The sequence below is a fragment of the Drosophila hydei genome, unplaced genomic scaffold, assembly GCF_003285905.1.
Source record: "Drosophila hydei strain 15085-1641.00,03,60 unplaced genomic scaffold, DhydRS2 tig00000001-arrow-pilon, whole genome shotgun sequence".
NCBI lineage: Eukaryota > Metazoa > Arthropoda > Insecta > Diptera > Drosophilidae > Drosophila > Drosophila hydei.
In genome coordinates, this window is record NW_022045643.1 from 8,268,795 (window position 1) to 8,283,519 (window position 14,725).

The 14,725-nt window shown below is 35.9% G+C and overlaps 1 protein-coding gene across 3 annotated transcripts in view; it reads left to right on the forward strand.

The window, feature by feature from the left end:
- Window positions 1–14,725, forward strand: part of LOC111599241 (ecdysone-induced protein 75B, isoforms C/D) — a 110,931-nt gene that overhangs the window by 49,795 nt on the left and 46,411 nt on the right. Inside the window, exon 1 of one of the 3 annotated variants that reach the window (XM_023314840.2) lies at window positions 7,409–8,398. The exons of the other annotated variants lie outside the window; for them this stretch is intronic. Coding sequence (XP_023170608.2) covers window positions 7,615–8,398 — 784 coding nt within the window. The 5' untranslated portion in view covers window positions 7,409–7,614. Of the gene's footprint in view, window positions 1–7,408; window positions 8,399–14,725 lie in introns of those variants that run through there. 3 annotated transcript variants of the gene reach the window in all.

Below are 14,725 nucleotides of genomic sequence, written 5' to 3' on the forward strand. Positions count from 1 at the left end.
TGTTGATGATTGCTTTGCTTTCGTTGTTGCTGTTGTTGTTGTTGTACTTTTTTTCAATGTCGAGTTCGCTTTTCAAAACGGGGCATGTGCAAGAGATGCTATTGGGATAGATCATTGAACGTTCAATGAGACGCGCTATATATACATGCATAAGTGTGTGTGCGTGCCTTTGTGTGTGCGTGGGTCTCTGTGCCACACTCAAGTGGAGGCGTCTGCTGCACTTTTGATTAATTTTCACTGCGGCCGGGGCCAAGCAAAGCATTTTCCACTGATAAGCAGCTATTGTACATATATTAAATTGTGCTGCGCTTCCTGCCCTTGCATGTCCACTGATAATAACAATAGAACGAGCCACAACAACAACCGAGGATTACGCCTGCATCTTTCTTCTTCTTTCTTTCTTTCTTTTTTGATAAACGATCAACGCGTCTTCCTCTTATAATTATAGATACTTAAGCAGTTTTTCATTTAGACAACAGAAAAACGAGTTCAAGTGCTTCGGAATGTCTGCTGAACGATGAAGAAAACATGAAGAGAGAAAGGAAGAGAGAGAGAGAGAGCTGGAGAGACAGATTAACAGCAAATAGAACACGCTAGAAATTCAAGCTACTTTCGCTCTAGAAGTCTTCTGCGGCAGCTCGAAAATTTCGTGGCTGCCCAAGGAAAAGTCGAGAATGTTTAATGCAGACATTTAAGCTGTAGATTATTTCTTGAATTTTTTTCCAATAACTTAAGCTTCTATCTATATAAGAATCAATTTTGAATGCTCTCAGGGTCATAGCTCCAAAAAAGTACACATTCGCCCAATGTTTGCTTTGGCATTTAGCAAACCAATACAAAAAAAATTAACAAAAAATAAAAAGAACACGAACATATGCGCAAATTTCACCGACCTTGGCTAATAAAGCTTTTCAATGTATTTCCCAAACACACAAATTGAAGAAGACGGATAAGAGCCTAACGTAGCTGCGTCTCTCTCACTCCCAGACATTGTGTAATACAAGAACTTCGATTTGCACGCGCTTCTTTTTATTATTATTAGATAGTGCTAAGGGGCAACCTTGAAAACCCTTATCGAATTTTCACCTTTTGCGCGAAAACTACCAAAAGCAACCATTGATAAGGCAATTAAGCGAACGTAACACAATTAAACGACCAAGAGATGCACTCACTGAGAAGTGAACTATCAAACCGTATTCATTTAAGAATATAATATTTTTACGTAATATTATTATATTTTTTCCTGCCTTGATTGGGTCTCCCTCGCTCTCTCTCTCGCGCATAGAGAGTGTGTAGAGCAATGACTAATTCCGAATATGTTGTATTGATCGGTTCATTAAAATGAACTAGTGAAATTGTTCTCTTATATAGTTATTTAAACTGTACATTATTACAGGGCAGCTAGATAGTTTAGAACTAGTTCTTTTGAACGGTTCATTAATGAACTAGTGCACTTATTTACTGATTCAGTTAACTAAAAAGTAGAGTAGTGTTGCTTAGTTGAACTAATTAAAGTTATTCATGAAATAGAACTAGTTTAAGCGACTCTAAATAGAAAGATCATGAGCTATAGTTGCCGACAATTTTCGTCTATATTTATCGGAGTGACGTGTTTATTTTTATTATTATTTTTTTTAAGATAAGCAAACCATCAGGAATTTGTGCTGCTGACCTTCATTTTTCGCTGCTGTCAGCTGATAACAGCGATAACCGATAAGAATATGAATATATATAATGGCTCTCTGTGTGTGCGAATGTTTATTATTATTTAAGTTTTCCTGTAGTTACGCCAATTGCCATTACGACATTATTTACAATATGCGGCCACATATAAAACTGAAACCTATTAACACTATAATATATATACACATATATCTAATGTATTTCATCTTCACAGATAACATTGCGTAAACACAACTATCTATTACCATATAGTATAGAAATTAGTTTTAGATATACGAAAAACTTGTTTGTTTTTTTTTTTTTTGGTTCTGTCTATGGAACAGCTGCTCCTTCGATCAATTGTTGCCTTTCCCAATTGCCCATATCTTTAGCCTTGAAAATCCATTTGATTTTCCAAAAAGCTCTCGCTCTAGCTTTATATCCGTCCCGCTCTCGCCTGCATGACATCATGAGTTCTCTGGACAGCCAAAAAAAATTATGCGTAATCACCAACCCTGCAAAAAAACACACTTAACATCAGAATCTGGCAGCATAAAAAAAGCCACGCAAAAAAAAATAAATTGCTCGAGTACATTCGAAACGCCAAGAACTTTAAGGAAGTTCAAATGCCCTTTCCTAGGGCAATTACGAGAAATAAATGAGGTGATATATAAAAAACGATAGAAATATAGTTGAACAAATTTAGTAAAAAGGTTTAACAAATAAAATTTTAATAAATTAAATTGAATTCAAGTTAAATACTTATTTTATTTTTTTAATTTATGATATTTTTAATTTAATTTAAAATTATGAACATAGCTTATATTATAAACAAATATATAAATAAATATAAATATTAGTTTTATACACATAAATATGAAATATACACAATATATTTTTTTAAATATTCTGTAATTAATAATTATATATAAATCATAAAAATATATAATAAAAATAATTAATCAGAGAAAATATTTTAAATTAATTTTATTAATATCATATAAGTAATATTAGTATTTTTAAATATATTTAAATATTTTTTAATTAATTATTTTTATTATATATTTATTATATTAGTATATATTACATATTTTCAATAATTTTTTTTATTGGTATATTTATGTTAATATATTTAAATATATTCAATAATGCTAATATTGTTTATATATTTTTAATAATACATGCTAATAATTTTTATTAGTTTATTATGTTTATTGTATATTCTTCTATATTATAAATTTAGTAATATTAGTTAACTTTAATATGTTTTAATATAATAATATTATTTATATAATATTAATAATAATTATTTGTAAATATATATTAATCTTTGACTTATAAAGAAGATGCATGAATGCTACTTAAAATATTATATTTTATGTCTATAACTAAATTAAATTAAACTAGAATCTATATCGATATATTGTAGATTAGTTTATTTAAGATACTTAAGATACAAATTTAAGCTAAGAATATCTTTTTTTTTTGGGAGCTTGTCTGCTAATTATTTTTACTATAATATTAACTACTATTAAAATATCAAGCTACTCATCTAACGGCAAATATAAGCTATGCTTGAGCTATCTTGATTTGCTTAAGATTTGCTTGGACCAAGCCTTTGCCGCAGCAATCTAAGCTTTTTGGTTAGGGTATCTACGAAACGAAGCGAGATTAAAAAATAAATTTTTTTATGCGTATACCGCAAAATTGTGTTGGCCTTCAAATTGACCGAGTTCATGAACACCAACAAACGTGGCACAGACAGGCAGACAGTCAGACAGACAGACAGAGAGAGAGAGGAACCACGCACCTCCCCATTGTGCGTTAATTATATAGTGAGAGCGAACAATACAGATATTTATACATATTTATATATATATATATATATATATATATATAAAGATAAAACAAATAAGCCAACATAGAGCAGATGGCTGAGATATTCTAGAGGCTAAAGCCTCTGCCCTCTGCCCGCCCCGTTCGCATAATTCGAATCGTTTGGCAAGTTCAAAAGTTGCGCAATCGCAGCAGCAGCAGCAGCAGCGAAAACTGGTTTTTCAGTTCTAAAACGAAATTACTTGCCCAAATTGTTAACAAGTTATCAAGGAAGTTTATTTTGTCTCTTAATCACACAGTTTTTGCACAACAAAAAATAATAATAATAAAAACAACAACAACAACTACCAAGGAAAAAGTCATCAAGAGTCGTTCAACTTTATGAAGAGCGCGGCCAACGCGTGTCAGAGAGCAGCAAGAGCAAACGTTGGGGACAGAGAGGGCGAGAAAGAGCGGGCGCAAGAGGGTGGGAGAAAATGGAAGGTCGCTCTGATTAAGCCTAAAAAAAATGATTTTTATATATATAGTGTAAACGCTGACTGACTGACTGGCCTAACCGATTAAAAAACTTGGGGGCGAGATAATTTGCCAACTCATGATCATTCTATGAACTTTAAAGTAGATGCCCTGCAGATCAGAGTATATATTATATTATTATATATATATATATATATATATATATATATATAATATTCATTATATTATTATTTTATTTAAGAATGATATGATATAAGGCATGAAAGCTTGTTAAACCTTTCTCTATATGAACTTAAGTCCATTTTACCATCTCAAGCTTATATTTAAGTTGATTAAATTTTATCAAAAACAAACTTTCATTTAATTTTTTACCCTGAACTTCAACTATAAATCTCATAGGCTTCATTTACTATAATATTTCGTACTTTAATCGAGTTGCCTTTCCTCAAATTTAACTGCTGTTGCACTACTTCTTTAGAGAGCGAGTCTTTCAGAGTTGCCAATGTATTTTATAGTCTGAAGCCATTGAAAATGGAATATCAGAGCATAATAGCTTGAAGCTTGTCTCTAAAGCTTTAAAGCTTAAGCTCTTTAAATTTTGGATCTGCTGAAGCCTTGATTTAAGTTTGTTTTAGGGAAAGTTAAATTGGAATTAAAATTAAATTTCTTAAGAATATCGAGAGCTTAAAGTTTCATTTAAATATATTTCAAAACTTAAGAATCTGAATTTAAATATTAACTAATATGCAAAGAAAGTTCATAGATCAATTTTAATTATTATCATCTATGGAAGCTTTAGTATAATAGAAGTAAATTTGCTATTTCGAGCCAGTTGTTCGAAATATTTCTTAATTGTTTTATAAATTGTTATACTAGTTATACAAGTAGTTATACAATAAAATAGTATAATAGTATAACAGTATAACGCTCTTGAAAAAGAACGATCAACCTTAAAAGCCTAACCTTAACAGCTCATAGAAAAGTTAATAAGCGTAAATTGTTTAAATCTACAATGAATTTCTATTATTAAGTGCTTGATTAACATTGATCGCGCTCACTCACCCTCTCTCTCTCTCTCTCTCTCTCTGCCTGTCGCTGGCCCTGTTTCAATTATCGGTCAACTACTTGTGCAGTGTTAAAGTCCATTGCTTACAGTCCTTTTGATAGGCGCTCAAAATCAAGTTGATGCTGCAGACAGACTGATAACCAAATTAATTGTCGAAGTCGAAGTCGATGTCGAAGTCGAAAACGGAGTCGCAGTCGCAGTCGCAGCCTATGCGGCATATCCATGCGGAGCCAATGACATTTGGTTGGGGTGCATTCGCCTCGACGATCGTCGTCGGATCATGGCGAATGCATTGTTCATGACGCAGCCAAAAAGTCGTTGCTGATCATGACGTTGCGAATCGTGGGCATCACTTGTAAACTCCTCTCAAATTGGCGGTTGTAAAAAACAAGCTGTGAGAGAAAAAGTGATTTAAATAATGCATGTTGGGGCCGATCATGAAAAGGCTGTGAACTCTTGAAAGCCATCGACTTCGACATCGACATCGACATCGGCTACCCAATTTTCTGTTGAACTTGACCTCCACTTGAACTGCTGCATGGCCAGTGTTGCCAGATCGTCTCAATGCAGTTCTCCGCTGCCTCTCTCCCACTCTCTCTCTCTCTCTCCTCTGGCTGAGCTGATCTCCACTTTCGTTTTGTCTGCTCATTTATTTTTAAACGAACTTGTTATTATTATTGAAATTGCATTAATAAGGAAGTTAAATGTTTATTTTCGTACAGTCTGGAACTGTAAGACATTTTTACCGCTTTGCTTGTTGACACTACGCGGCGGCTTTGGCATACATATGTATGTATGTGAATCGGGGCTTATCAAGTGACAGCCCCGTTAAAGAGTATCTTGTCTATATACAGACATATAAACAGATCGATTTGCTGCAAGCTCAAATTCGATTCATCTAAACAATTGTTGCATTGGTCAACTATGGTCTCTATGGACGACACACCCACAATTCTCTGGAATTTTCTTCTTGTTTTGAAAATCGAAAAGAAAATGCCAAATAAATAACATTGAAAATATCTTGGGAAAATAACTTGCAGCAAAGTTATTTTTGTCTAAAAAACGAAATCGCTTAGCACCCACGCAAACGCTGAGTTAAAGAGAGCGAGCGAGAGAGGGAGGGAGAGGGAGAGCCTTAACCTTGGATAGAGACAGAAGCAGAAGAAGAAGAAGAAGCAGCAACTAGTTGGCCACACGTGGCATTTGACTCTGGCTGCTGCTTGACAACAGGAAATGATTTTCACATTGACCTAGGCAGGAGCAACGTATGTAAATTTGTTTATTTACATTTCATATTATATATATATATGTATATATATATAAATTCGCTCGAAATGTCAACGGCATCGTGTCAATGACTTCGGCGCCTGCATTGTGCAGTGATATAATTTTAATTATACACGCAACAAGTTGTAATTAAATAAATTGCATTAAAAAAAAAAACGAAAAAAAACTCCGAAAGAAAACAGCATTTCACTGAGCGCATGAACTTGGTTAAGTTTTATTGAACTTGTTGAACGCATGGAGCGCCGTGAACTAGCTTATATGTTCATATGATAATAGTATTGATGGTGATGATGATGATGATGATGATCACGATGTTGATATTGATGATTATAATGCTGCCCGTTGCTGGCAATGGGCATCATTGCTATAAGAGTACAATAACCGCGGAGCGACGTTTACCTTGGGCCGGCTATCGGTTTATTGGCGACATGTGTTTCACTCGGCGGCGAATAAGAGAGCGAAATACGGCAACCGCCTGTTGCCAGGGTAGTTAAGGGCCAGGCTGACAAATTGGGCGCTGCTGGGGTGGCTAACTAGAGTGTATATGTATATATACATGTGCGTGTGTGTGAGTGTCTAAGCAACACCCTCAACTGCGCTACGTAAGTGAACAGCAGTTAGATCTCTCTCTCTCTCTTCTCTATTCTCTCTCAGCTCACATACACACACTCTCATAGCGCTCGCTCTTGTTGATGTTTTGTTTTCTTATGCTCGCCCCGCCGCCGCATGTTTTATTATTTTTCAAGAGCACGTGAGCGAGAGCACTGAATGGCGCTCTCACAGTCAGCTTACTCTCTCATTCACTCACGCGCTCTCACAGGGTCGGCAACGACGTCAACGACGACTGGCCGAAAAACTGAACAAGATCCAATGCGAGTGTTGATTTTCCTTTCATTCAACGTTGAAACATCGCAGCGAACAGATCGTCGTTAGCTCCGTCGTTGTCGTTGTCGTCGCTGTCGTCGCATCGCTATAAATTCGCCGTCGTTAACGTTTTTTACGTGTATTTCGCGTTGCGCACATCGGTTAAGTTACCAAAAAAAAAAAATAAATAAGAAAAAAAAATAAATAAAAATAATTTTAACAAATATTGAATATCCCTCAAGTGACAAATTGTGTTTATTGTGCGAAAATTTATGCATGCCAATGCTATTTCAAGTTGTGGCAAGCGCCCGCTTATAGTAACAAGTGCACAAGCAACAATGCCTGTTTAGGCCATATTTGATAATCGATTTATCTGAATAACAAGTGCAGTGTCTACCGATTCCGTTAACGCTCAACACAAAATGCTCATGTCCGCGGACAGTTCCGATTGTCAGCCGAGCAGCAGCGCCATGGAGTCGAATGCCATGGACGCGTCTGGATCGAAGACGACCTCGGTCATCTGCCTGGGCCAGCCCAGCAGCACTACCAGCAACTCCCAGCTGCTCGTGGCTGGTCGCTCCCACTTGGAGAATGCGCTCAAGCTGCCGCCCAACACGAGCGTCTCCACCTACTATCAACACAGCAAACTTATTGTCGGCCAGCAGCCGCCGCCGCCGCCGTCACAGTCACAGCCGCAATCGCAGTCGCAGCAGCAACAGCAGCCAAGCGGCAGCGCCGTCATCTTCAAGACGGAATATCATCATCAGCACCAGGTCGCACCTGTCACAGAAATGGATACTGTGCCGCCCACAGGTGTGCCCCTGGCCAGCAAAATGCCGCACAGCAATGTCATCTATGTGAATAAGTCCAGTTCGAGCGTCGTGGTCAGCACCACAGAGGCGCCACAGCTGCTGCCCCAGTCGCACTTCGAGCAGTCGCCCCATCATGCTCATCACATGGCCGCCATGTACCACCACCAGGCGACAGAGGGCGCCACTGTGCATGGCTATCCAAATGCTGGACATCATCATAGTCATCATCATCATCATCATCTGACGGTCGCTGTGCCCGCCGCTCAGCCCAATGGCCAAATTGTGGTCATGCCCGCCGATTCGCGTCCACAGACGCCGGAATATATCAAATCCTACCCAGTTATGGATACAACTGTAGCCAGTTCGGTCAAAGGTGAACCAGAGCTAAATATTGGTAAGTTTCTAAAATCTGACTTGAAATGGGAGAGAACCTAATAGAGAGCTAAACGGCACGAAGCTAATAAGAATTTGAAAGTCCAGTTGGACTTGGATCCATTTTTTATTTGACATATGATGAGACTGTGGAGCTTGGAGTAAAAACTAAGACTTCATAAATTAATTGCAAATATTTAAAAAATTATATAGACGAATGATATATTTTAGAAATTCAAAAATATATTCAAAACTTTTTAGGCGCTAAAATTATTATATATGATAAACAATTGAGAAAATAAAAATGAATAAAGTAGAGTTAAATATAAATAATAAAATATAAATTTTGCAAAAATTTTAAAATATTTTAATAAGTTTATGTATTTTTATATAATACAAAATTTATCAAAAAACACAGGAAAAATGTTTTTAAAAACTATCAAAAGTTTTTTTGCAGACAAAAATTTAAAAAAAATGTTAAAATATTGTTTTTATAAATTTCCAACAAGATTTTGGTAAAGCATATTTTTCTTTTACTTAATTGTCATATTGAGCGCTTTCTGTATATATATAAAAAATATATAAATAAATTTAAAATTTGTTAAAATTCGTTTCATAAATTTTCAACAAGTTTTTGATAAAACTTTCATTTCATTAAATTAAAATTACTAAAATCAATTTCTCATATCGAGTGCTCACTGTAGTCACTAGTCGCAGCATTGAGCGCGTGTTTCCGCCTTAAGAACCTTGGACTTTTAATTAATATTGCAATAGGCCTAAGCCAAAGCTAAGAGAAACAGCGCGCAGTTGGCAACAGAGCAGCTGATCGGAACGGAAGCTGATGCCATACAGATATATATATATATATATATATATGTATGTATATATGTGTACAGTTGTATTTGGGGTGCTAAGGCTAAGCGCCTAATGAGTGTATTGACTTTTTGACGTCATGTTAATTGGCTGGCCCAAGTAACGCTTCCGAATATTTTGCACTCTGTCAGTCGTTCACTCAGTCAACAAGGTCGTTCCGCATGCGGAGTGAATGAAGCCCAGCTCGAAGTGCGAGCGAGTTCAATTAACTCGTTTATGTGTGCATGTGTGTATAGTCAGTTATAAAAATAACTGTATCTCAATGTCAGGAAGGGAGTTAATGCACTGCCTGGGTTATCTCAGGCAACAACTGTTCGAGCAGCGTCGCCTTATAAATCACTGACTGAAGTCGCGCAGACTCGGGTTCAAAGCGATGCGTCAAGGTAAAACCCCCTATTAATGACGTTTTAAGCACGGGCAGCAGGAGGTTGGTCGGACAGTGTTTATTATGCTAAAGCTGTAATAAATCCTGATGTGAGACTGACTCCTGTGTATTTTATATATCTTTCATTTGACCCGGATACAGTTTTATTTCTAACTGAAATTTCGATTGAAGCGTCAATGAAATATTTATAATATATTTTATTTTATTTACACAATTTTTATGATAATTGATTCTTCATAGATATTATTTTGTATGCAGGTTTTTATAATTTCTTTTTTAATTTTATAATTTTTATTAGTATTGTTTTGACTTAATTTTTGATAATATTTTAATTTATTTTTAAATTCAAAGCATTATTAGTATATTTATTTATTTATTTATTTTTTAATTTAATATCATTAATATTATTTATTAGTATAAGCATCAGCACTAGTGTTATTATATTTTTTTTATTTAAATTACTGTCAGTGTTATTTATAATTTATGATATTATTATTATATTATAATAATGCGAGTAATGGAATTTTAATTATGATGATAATCTTTATACTTATTATTTCATTACCTTGAAAAAATATATTATTTTTATTTGTATTGTTTGTCATTTTTTTATTTAATTTTTTATTTATTTTTTTTGTTTTATTATGTATCAGTTTTATTTTTTATCATATTTTTATTAGAATTTTTATATTTATTTCTATAGGCATTATCATTTATCTTATTAGTAGTTTTATTATTATTATTAGTTTTATTATTGTCCTAAGTATTTTTATGTATATTTTAAAAATATTTATAAATAAATACTAACTATTATTAATATTACTAATACTACAATGCTGATTGCAAATATAGTATATTTAACTCTCAGTAAAATCTTTGCTTAATCTATAAACAAATTCTATAAATGCCTGAATTTTTTCTCATATTCTCATAGAAAGTCTTATTGGATAATACTATTCTGTTAAGAGCTGCTCAAGAACTCTTCGTTTATAGTGCAAATCGAATTGCTGCATATGATTATTTATAAATTATTATGCATTATTTAAGAACAAAAAATTATCTAGAAACTCAATTCAGAGCCGTCAATGGCTGAGCCAAAGTCAACTACACTTTCGATAAGCCTCATATGTGGACAAACTTAAAGACTTCAGCCTTGGTCTCTGCTGCCTAATAGCTATGTTTAGAGCACTATATACCTACTATATTACTATATATATGCGCCTAAGCTCCCTAAATATAGGCCTTATATGAATTATTATTAAGCAAAACTCCTATGCTATCTAGCCACCTAGCCAACTGCCTCATCAGCTCATATGTCTCGCTTGAAATTTTCACAAACTACTCTTCAGCAGCTTTTCTTAACATATCTCAGTTGTTGCTGCGAGTGGTCCCCAATAACTTTTGCTCCACTCCAATCTTATCTGAATGGGGCACGTCGCACGCCCTGTCCAAAGGAAAGTGAAATTTGTGTGCAGCCAAAGCCAAATAATGTTTATATGTCGTCGATTATGCGTTTGCATTTTTCTGTTTATTTGTTTCTATTATTTAAAGTGAGCGAAACAAATACTTTTATTTATTTGCGTCTGCTGCGGCGTTGCATTTCTCCAAACAAAAGCATAAGCAAAAAAAAAAAACTGGGCGACTGGGCGAATGCATTTGATATGCCAAGCCAAGTTCATTGCTACCCAGTTGTACAGTAAGAGAGAGAGAGAGGGAGGGAGAGAGAGATATATGTATCTGTGCAGTTGGCATTTGTAAATGCATCCGTTAGCCAAGTTTTTAATTTCAATTGCGAAAACGAAAGTGAAAAGCAAAGCGAAGCGCGGCGAATGCAACTGCAGAAATTCACTTTTAGTTTTCACTGCGCATGCGCAGTCAATTTATGGCCAAAACGCAGCAACTCTTGAGAGCAGGCGCCCCCAAACATACCCCTCCCCCTCCCTCTCCCTCTCCCCCTCTCTCTCTCTTAATTTAAATTCGCTGTCAAATTGTCTTTGACATTTTTACATTGGACTTCGACTTGGAGTGCGACTCGTCCGTCCGGTTGGCGCGCCGCTGATCGTATCCCTTGCTACAGTGAAGTCTGGCTTTGTTGAATGTCGGTGAAAGTCAGTGCAAGCTTAGGCGTCGCGTCGCCTCGCCTCGACTCGCTACAATTGTGCAAAAGAAAAGTTATTTGCTTTGCAGTTTTTCGTTTCTTTTTCTTCTTTCTTTTCGGGTTTTGTTTTTCTTTATTTTTTATTCGCTTTTCGTAGGCGGCGTTTGAACTTTTGCTTGGAAAGTTTTTCTGCGTCGTGTTTATTTTTATTGGCACAATTATTTGTGCATTTTAGAAATTTATTGAAACGGTCAAAGACCCGCTGAAGCCCGCCAATTCTCTAAGCAGAGCAAGAGAGGGAGACAGACAGACAGAGAGAGCGAGAGAGAGGGGAATGCTCAGTAAAAGTGAAAACTATTTAATTGAAAGTAAAACCCTTTTTATTTTTGCAATTATTTTGAGTGTGTCTGTGTGTGAATTTGTTGTGGGCTAGACTTTTACCTTAACATATATACGACTAAGTAAATACGGCTAAGAAAGCTGGGAAGCTGGCTATTGAGATCATCAGCATTATCATTAAGTTGCGTATGATCATTAGCATTATGAGGCAATCAAATGCTTGAGCTAAATGATATATGAGCAGCTCTAGAGCTGCACTAAAGATAGATAATGAGATCTTCTAAATGCTCTAATAGTCTATCTTAGTTAAAGCTCAAGAGCTAATCATATATTAACTCGCTCAAATATTTCATGGCCTTATAGTGCTATGATCTACTCTCTCTGCTTAACTTTTGCAGCTTCCATTCACTTTTACTGTAATCACATATATTTTCATACATGATCTTCAAATTGACATTCGCATTTAAATTGATAATTTGTATAGCAGCTGAGGGCCAGTCAATTTTGATATGTGCATTGCTTAAAACGAAATCTTATTTATGACAGAAAGTCTGTTCACCCTTTTCGAACCCCCAGAAATTTGAATTCCTTAAATGATTCACAACTCTCCCTCTCTCTCTCTCTCTCTCTCTCGTTCTCATGCTAAATATGTTCCCACGCCCCATGCACAGTGTCGATCGTCAACCTTTTTACAGCTGCTCCAGAAAGTGCAAGGCACCTAAGAAAAAACAGAAAAAAAAGTCAACGCAAGTCAAGTCAAGTCAAGTCAATGCACGCATCGGTCGTTCGCCGATCATTAATTTGAATTAAATTTAATACAGTGCGAATGGCATTATTGCATAATCGCAGTCGGCGCTGCACCGTGTTGAACCGAACCGCTCGCACGTTTACGGTTTGCTCACATGTTTCCCAATTCAATGAACCAGCCAGTCAGCCGCCTCATTCGAATTTTGGAGGCGGCTGTGCACGCCCACTTTACAAGGCGCCTCATTGAAATATGCGTGACCTCAGCTGCGTTTTTTGAACCCAACAACTGGCTAAATATTTTGTCGAAAATTGAATTTTATTGCACGATACGTTGAACTTGCGTCTGTTTCGCTAAGAAAAAAACCTGTACGAACATTTCCGCATTGTCGCTGCGAGCAGAGAGCGGGTGAGCGAGAATGGGCGCGCGCGAGAACAGTGTGCACTCTCTCGCGCTCCCTCGCTCACTAGCCTGCACTCGTACACAACACGCGCTAAACTTTTATTTATTGACTTAGATTGGTGTGAGCGGGAGAGCACGAGAGATACGAGACGACGAAAAAAATTTCAATGTCAAATTTTAATTTAGTTGCGTTTTTGACTCAGAACATTACCAATATGGCAGGCGCACCTCTCTCTCTCTTCAGTCATCACATGAGTGTGTGTGTTGTTTTCTATTATATCTCTATGTGTGTATGTGTATTTCATATCAAGCCAGCCGAAAATTTTGGTTGAGCTGTCGGAATTAATTTGTTTGTATGCCACATATATAGGCAACTATTATGCAAGTGTGTGTATGTGTGTGTTTTGGGGGCTGCCATTTGTTTGTTTGTTGTTCTTTTGGCGTATTTCTAGCTGATAATGCTGCCCGCTCCGCACGCCTATCCCTGCTCCCGTTCACTCTCTCACTGTATTCGTGTGAAGTGAATGAAACTTTCAAGGTCGCCTCCTTGTGTGCTTGTGTGTGTGTGCAGCGTGCGTATTAGATAATTCTTCTGCTATATCGGCTATAGATTCATATCTATTATACAGCCAAACATCGTCCTTGGGCTAAGATTTGCGTATGCCAGGCGATGAGCAGATTCTATCTTTCACTCCCTATGAACTGGTTTCTAATTCTAGCCAAACTTAATTGTTATTAATATTTAAGTATCTAGCTGCTATTTAAAAGATTTAATTTAACAAATTTTTTATATGTATTTATGGAAAAAAAAACTGGATTAGTAGATTTTGAAACCAGGAAACAGTTTTGCTTTATAGCCATATCTAATTTTACCCTATATTTTATGTGTGTGTGTACGTGTGTATGTGCATGCGCCAAATTTTTACGTTATCAGTTTAGTCTAAAAAACAACAAATGTTTTTTTTCTACGAATTTTTTAATTTTCAATTGCGAATTCTCTCTATTTTTAAAACACAACAGAGTTTTAATGATCGACGTTTGAATATCCTATATAAAAATGTCTAAAAATAGATTAAAATTTATAATAATAATGACAATAAATAAGAGTAATGTATAATTTCATTGCAACTCTAAGAAACCCTACATACAGGGTATCTTTTAGTCAGCTTCGTTGCAGTTCTATCTTTTTTAATATATAATTTCCATGTGGCACATATTTTTAAATATATATATCTAACGGAATGTGGGCGCAGCAAGAATAACACCTACGCCTTGCCCCGCGGCTACAGCTTGACTGTCTGTGCAATTGTCGGTATACCCTGTAGACGGCCAAGGGATTCTGTGCGACTGACGTCATCAGAGAATGGTCTTTTATATATACATCTACATATACATATACAAATACAAATATATATTTTGTTTTGGAAACTTGCTTTGTAATTCATTCACGAGCGTGTTCCCAGAAACAAAGCAACAAGGTCGCATGTGCCCCTCCCACCCCACCCGA